This window comes from Chiloscyllium plagiosum, unplaced genomic scaffold, assembly GCF_037043375.1.
Source record: "Chiloscyllium plagiosum isolate Xiang-an unplaced genomic scaffold, Cpla_swu_hap1 HiC_scaffold_20, whole genome shotgun sequence".
Classification (NCBI taxonomy): Eukaryota; Metazoa; Chordata; class Chondrichthyes; order Orectolobiformes; family Hemiscylliidae; genus Chiloscyllium; species Chiloscyllium plagiosum.
In genome coordinates, this window is record NW_028270158.1 from 24,433,717 (window position 1) to 24,440,434 (window position 6,718).

At 44.6% G+C, this 6,718-nt stretch overlaps 1 protein-coding gene across 1 annotated transcript; it reads left to right on the plus strand.

Moving 5' to 3' along the window:
* Positions 1-933: 933 nt before the first annotated feature.
* On the plus strand, positions 934-6,036 carry uncx (UNC homeobox). Its single transcript, XM_043711849.2, has 3 exons — positions 934-1,250; positions 2,180-2,355; positions 4,599-6,036. Exons 1-3 carry the CDS (start codon positions 995-997, stop codon positions 5,610-5,612), a joined length of 1,446 nt encoding a protein of 481 aa, XP_043567784.1. The 5' UTR covers positions 934-994; the 3' UTR covers positions 5,613-6,036.
* The last annotated feature ends 682 nt before the right edge of the window (positions 6,037-6,718 follow it).

A 6,718-nucleotide genomic window follows, 5' to 3' on the forward strand; every position in this document is an offset into this window, starting at 1 on the left:
GTTTTTTTTCCTTGGGAAGAAAATAATGAAAAAAATGACTCGTTGCACCCGCGCACTGGGGTGACCTGTGTTTAATTAGCGCCGTCCTGTGATTAATAATTCAATATTTACTTATTGTTATCGATATTTTCAATAAAAAGCGAATGGCAGTTTTAAAGATCCCTTTTTTTTTATAAGGCACCGTCACGATAGCTTTAAATATTCATAGTGACAGAGCAGTCTAGAGCAAACGGCGAAGATGAAATATCATGTTCTTTTAAATGCATTGTGACAGCTCTGGAAGCAGCAGCTGATGAATCCTCTATTATGCGATCAGTCTATTTGCCGCTCAACGTGTCCCTGTAATTGGCCCGACATCAGTTTAAAAGCTGACCAAGGAAATCATTCTCTTTTTTTTGAGGGGAAAAAAAACCTTGGACACAACACGATGGTCAATGTTTGGGAGAGAGAGAAGGAAAATCTATTAGTGTGTGTTGTGTAGGAGCTGCGGAGAAATTGCATATGTTTACTCTGTGCTCTGTTTAGTATTTAACCAGGTACCAATCAACCTGCGGGAGCTTGGGCCCGTACTCGTCAAATCCTCCTGCATTGTTTTGACAGCTCATATATTGTTTATTGAGGTGGATGTCATGTATAATTAGCGATCGATATGGAAACGTTTTCAAGCGGGTCTTAATACCCACTGGTCCCAACACACACCGACTATACGTCTCTGACGTCAGACGCGATTAACGTTTCTTATTGGTCCCAAATTCCCAAAGCCTGGGCTAATTATTGGATCCTTTATGTTCATAAAGTAAAGACACATCCTCTCCGTTCACTAGCATGTCAAGCGCTTTTCTACTTTCCCCTGCATACATTTTGAAGTTCACCCAAATCCTTTAAGTGAAAGATCTCACCCCCCCCCCCCCCACCTCACCCAGCCCCCCACCCCCTCCCCTTTCTCTGTCTCTGTCTCTCTCTCTCTCTCTGGCCCCTTTCCCCCTGCAGGGAGATGATGGATAGCAGGATCTTAGAACACCACCACGCTCAGTTTGGAGGTACCTTGGCCAGCATGGTAGGATTCCATTATCCCCTTACTCATCACCATGTGTACGAACTCACAGGGCACCAGCTCCAATCTGCCAGCGTCCCCTTCACCATAGACGGATTACTGAGCGGCTCCTGCACGGCGTCCGTGGTCAACCCGTCCCCTCTGATGCCTTCGGCTTGCAACGTGAACGGGGAGAGCCAGTCCTTCAAACTGTCAGGTAAGAAAGAGAGCAGTGAGAGAGCGAGAACAGAAAGTGCTCTGGGCGCCCAGCTCAGGCCCAGAATTGGACCTCAGCTTTATCACGGGGTGGGGGGGGGGGGGGGGGAACGATACATACGCCAGACATAATTATATTATACAGCGGAAACGAATTTAAAACAATAATAAAAGGAATTATGTATTTCCCAAAACGAAACGAAAGTAGTTCATTACGGAGGCGAGTACAATAGCCCAGGTAACTGTGAGGCACAGAGTGAAAAGACGAGGCAGATTACAATACGTGTGTATCGATATAAGGTGTTTTAAGAGAGCACATTAGTTACATACCGGGATCCGGGGTGGATGGGGAGTCGCTGGTATGTGTGTTTATGGACATGTGTGTTAGGGCGCTCTATAGCCGTGGGAATCAGTAAGTCGATGCTGTGGGAACGGAGCGCTCCCAGCCCAAGCCTGTGCCTGTAAAAACCGCACATATTGTTTTGATCAGGTCCCCTCTGTTCAGGCTGGTAGAGAAACGGCATCGAGCCCGGCACTTCGATCTAAACGTTCACTGAAACAGGCTGGGACAATGCACCTGCATTTCGGTGACTTCATACCCAACTCAAGCAGCCCGTGTCTAATTAATCTGGGTTATTTACAGGGCGGGGGAGAGATACAGAACCATTTTGCATTCCTACACTAAAAGATATTGTGCGCATTTTAATGTGCACAAATATCGCGGGAACGAATATAATTTTGGAAAGAAAGTGTGGACAAAATCGGTTCGAAGGTCTCTGTAGATTGGGATGCCTGGTGTGTATTCTCCATCCAGCGGCGAATCTATCTCTGCCTGCGTGGAGCCTGATCGTTTGGGTTTTGTTTGTTCTGATCAATATTTCCTTTCTCCCTTTTTATTGTTTTATTTCCCCCTTCCCTTCCCCATCACAGACTCGTCGGATCCAGAGAAAGACACCCCGGGATGTAAACGGAGAAGGACGAGAACCAATTTCACCGGCTGGCAGCTGGAGGAGTTGGAAAAAGCCTTTAACGAGAGCCATTATCCAGACGTGTTCATGAGAGAGGCGTTAGCATTGAGACTCGACCTGGTGGAGTCTCGGGTTCAGGTAAAACATATAAACAAAAATACAGTCTGCTTTATAACCAGCCCAAACTGCACAGTATTCATCCAACTGACACCATTCCAGGATTCACAAAATGTTGAGACATTTCGCAATGTGAACGGTCTGTCAACGTTAAAATGTTTTGATTCATATTTTTCACCATTTTAAATTGTTTAGGTCCACGATTCATTTTTCTTGAAACACCTTTGTTAAATTAAATTTTCACCAAAAGAAAAGCAGTACATCATAGGGACAGACTGTACACTTTTCAATGATTTGCTAATCTCAAGAAAATGAACAGTCTATTCTCTTCCTGATTTTTTTTGTGCTTTAGAAAATGGGTTGTTTGCGTATAAATGTTTTTAAAAGAGCAAACTGAGGACGAGCGGTTAAAACCACCCCAGGTTCTAAAGTGTTCTGCACTGAAAAGGCTTGTTGTTGACAATGTGTTACTTTTTTTGTTGTGAGAATTGCTGTTGTGTTTACCTTTGTGGGAATGAACGCAGACTTAAAGAGAAAGCTGTGTAAACAGGGGTTTTAATGGGGAGATCTGCCTAACGTTTCATCGGGATAATGGGAATAATCAAATTATGGCATGTCCCAAAACTTGCAACAGGCAGGGCACTGTGTGCAGGGAATTTGCGGGGTCTGGGGGTGGGGTGGGGGATGGGAATGTATGTAGAAATGTGTTCCAAAAATATGGAACATTCAGCCGTGTACAAGCTCAACGAACTATCAAAAAAAAATTCCCAGACGACCTAGTGTTAAGTTTAAATGCGTTTGAAATTATAAATCTATTGTCACAATCAAGATTGTGGCACAGGTTGAGCAGAAATATCAGACTGAAGGCACAGCCTCCTCCTGACCCTCCCCTGTTCTTAAGCACTTTATCCAATTTGTTGATGGGTAGTTAAGTGAGGTTTAGATGAAGTCGAGAATGTTTATTTCCCTTAAGACGGTAATGAGCACTTCTCATTGACAGAGCAGTTGGAACCGACACAAAGAGAAGTCCTTGTAAAACGATTATTGGCCAGTTTAATTCGTGTTTAACAAGGGATAGCATTTAAAAAAAGACACGAGGGTTTCTTTTGATAATTAGAGTGATCGTGTTTGTTCTCTTTTTTAAAATTCTTGTTTGCAACCTTTCATTTTCGAAAAATACACTACCCGATTGTGTAAAAGAGAAACGCGTTGTGCTCTTAAAATGATTGGCGAGTTTTGTATTTGTTTAAAACAAAACAGTTAATATTGGACCGTGTCAGGAACTGTGAGGGTGACCGAGTTTATTAATTGCTTCCTGTAGGAGGTGAGAAAGAAAGGAAACATTAGGTACCAAACTGAAAGCGAGAATTAAGCACCAAGCCATGGTGTATAGTAACGGAAAATTCGCCCTCTTATGAATAGTCGATCATCATTATTGTTTTGAGTTTTACCACTTCCTTTTTAGAATAGCGATATTCGTTGGTTCCACTGTGCTCTCTCACCTCCCCCCATCCCACCCCACCCCCACCCCTCCCGTGACTGGCCTGTGATGGGGTAAAAGACTGAAAGGTTCAGGGGCTGATTCAAGCTTTGATTCTACCGCGGGGTTTGCAAAATAAACTGCTTCAGTTGAAATCGCAAAGCATCGATTTAATTGATAGAATTACACGCGAGATTAAATGCAATTCGTTTGTCAATTAACCTAATTCAGGTTTTCGTGTTGATTGTGTAAACAATATGTTATTTACACAGGAGACGGGAAAGATGCGAACTCCCAAAACTTGCTACCACCCCACAGGTAGCCGAGTTCCTCTTCAGTATTAACCCGGGTCATTTAAAGGCTAAACTAGGATTTCGACTCGACATCCTCTCTTCACAATCTGTTTAGACATTGAAAAGTTTACAACACACAGTGTGTGCTCATAACAAACCCAAAATAAAAACTGGACCAAATTCAAAAGTGCTTTGAGATGGGCCAGCGGTCCGTTATTGTTAATTTTCCTGACAAAATCTTAATTTTGGTTTGAGTTATTGATGTCTCAAAAGTGAGCGCCAACGAGATTCAAAAGGTTATGACTATCATTTTATTTGATAATAAAAAAAATCTTTAACTGGTCATTAAAGCCCAGCATTGAAGGTAACTTGGAACTCGCTGTTAGGCTAAAGGAGACATCTGATCAGAGATGACAGGAGCGTTTACAGAAAGTTTGCGAAAAGAGCTGTGCAATTCGATTGTAATGTCGTTTTCATTATTCGGCATGTAGGTTTGGTTTCAAAACCGCCGAGCGAAATGGAGGAAGAAGGAAAATACCAAGAAGGGACCGGGGCGACCAGCACATAACTCGCACCCTACAACATGTAGCGGGGAGCCCATGGACCCGGAAGAGATCGCCCGCAGGGAGATGGAGAAGATGGAGAAGAAGAAACGGAAGCAGGAGAAGAAACTTCTGAAATCCCAGAACAAGCTGCTGCACTCGGAGGGGGAGTGCAGCGTTGCTTCCTCTGGTTCGGAGTCAGACAGCAGCGTGGTCCACCTGCAGCCTGGTACAACACAGAGCGAGACCAGTCAACATTCCCCAAACACCAGCCGGGAGCCTAGTGCGGTCAACTGCGAACAGACGCCCCAAAAGCTCTCCCACCACCAAAGAAACGCGTCCCAGAATAATCCCAGTCGATCTTCAGATCTGGACTCCAATCGGGACAAAGCTCAGAGTTATCTGTGCACGAACGCTCGCTCTTCCAGTCTGACCAAGTGCGATCAGAAAACCAACCCTTTCAGCGTGGAAAGTCTACTTTCCGATAGCACGCCGCGGCGCAAGCCTCACTATGACTACCCAGCCTTACCAAACCCCCGAGCCGTCATTGGGAAGGGGCACTTCCTTCTCTATCCCATCACCCAACCTCTCGGTTTCATCGTTCCCCAAACCAGTATCAGGACACCGCCCGTCCAAACCCCGTCTCCCTCCAGGCCAGACACAACCGCCCCAGAAACAGACCAGGCGCTTGCCACTTATCCCGCGACAAACTCAAACTCAACACAAACCGGCTGTCCCAGCTCCGAGTCGAGCTCAGCACAGACCAGCTACCCCGGGACAACTGCGGGCGCCACACAAGCCAGCTATCTCGATCCAAATTCCAGCCCGCCTCAGTCAAATAAAGCTCTGGCCTCGGAGGGTCCGGATGAACTGACCCAACAGAGAGCGGACTCTCCCGAGCCAGTAGACACAAACTGCCCTCGAGAACATATGACAGAGTGTGAAGAGGTGGATATGGACTGAGCTCAGAGACTGGAAACTAACATCGCATCTGCAAAGCAGGCAGGACAAAACAAAGCAAGACAGAGGGAGGAAGGGAAAATAAGGACTTTCTCGTTAAATTCACTAGATAAACACGCCCTTTCAGTTTATTTAGTTTGTTAGCTATGCAGGTGGATTTCTGTATGAATTTTCACTGATCAGGCGATGCGTTCAGATATTAACCCAGCCCTGTTTTCACTAAGCGGTGCCAAAACAGTTTACCTTCTATATATAAACACACATATATATATTCTCTCTCTCACACACATACATGCACACAGAGTTACCATCAGTGGCTGAACGCAATGTATAAAACCACTAATCCTCTCCTCATTGTGTAAAACCCAAACAAATGTATCAAATATTTATATATGATGTAACTTTTTTTATAAATAAAAGTTTCTGTTTAAAAAAAAGGTTTTGTCTGTGATGTGTCAGTGTTAATATGTGTGCGGCAGCCGAGCAGGCTCTGGAAGAGTCTGTGTTTGTGTTTATTGCTATAAGACCTTTTTATTCATTAAAATGCTGTGAATCTCTGGTGAAGCCGGAGGGGCCACGATCCTGCCCGCTTCCTGCCGCGTCCTGATATGAAAGTGATTATTTTCCCGATGGCAGCCGAGGTCGGGTTTAGCCCAAAGGGTTATTACACATTACCGATTTTATAGTGAGATGAAATCACACAAGTTCCTTCAATAATAGAATTAGCATGAAAGGGCTGGGGCATAAAATTGAAATTGGAAAATAATAGGCTGAGATGTGTGCGTGCATATTTGGCTGTGCTGAATTGGTTGTGAAATGGGAAATCGTGGGCTGGAATTTTCATGAGGTTTCCTTTGTCATGTATCTTGTAGCAGGCTATATTAAGATAGATGTTCGATGATATCCTTCATTGTTCTGTCGCTTATATTGATGTTCTGGTGTTATCATCCTATTGATCATGTGTCGCCTGTAATAGGACAGGGAAAGCAAACGCGCCTCAACAAAAGAAGAACACATTTGTTCTAATAGGGGAGGAGACCCAAGGGGGGAGTTTGAGATTCAGGACAGCTGTACCGAGAGAAAGAGGAGCGAGGAGAGGGGAAGGGGGC

What these genes read in the sequence shown, in the direction of transcription:
- uncx (XM_043711849.2), top strand. Translation starts at nt 995, where the DNA reads ATGATGGATAGCAGGATCTTAGAACACCACCACGCTCAGTTTGGAGGT. An exon ending in CCAGTCCTTCAAACTGTCAG is followed by an intron (nt 1,251 to 2,179) that starts GTAAGAAAGAGA and finishes TCCCCATCACAG; the next exon opens with ACTCGTCGGATCCAGAGAAA. An exon ending in TGGTGGAGTCTCGGGTTCAG is followed by an intron (nt 2,356 to 4,598) that starts GTAAAACATATA and finishes TTCGGCATGTAG; the next exon opens with GTTTGGTTTCAAAACCGCCG.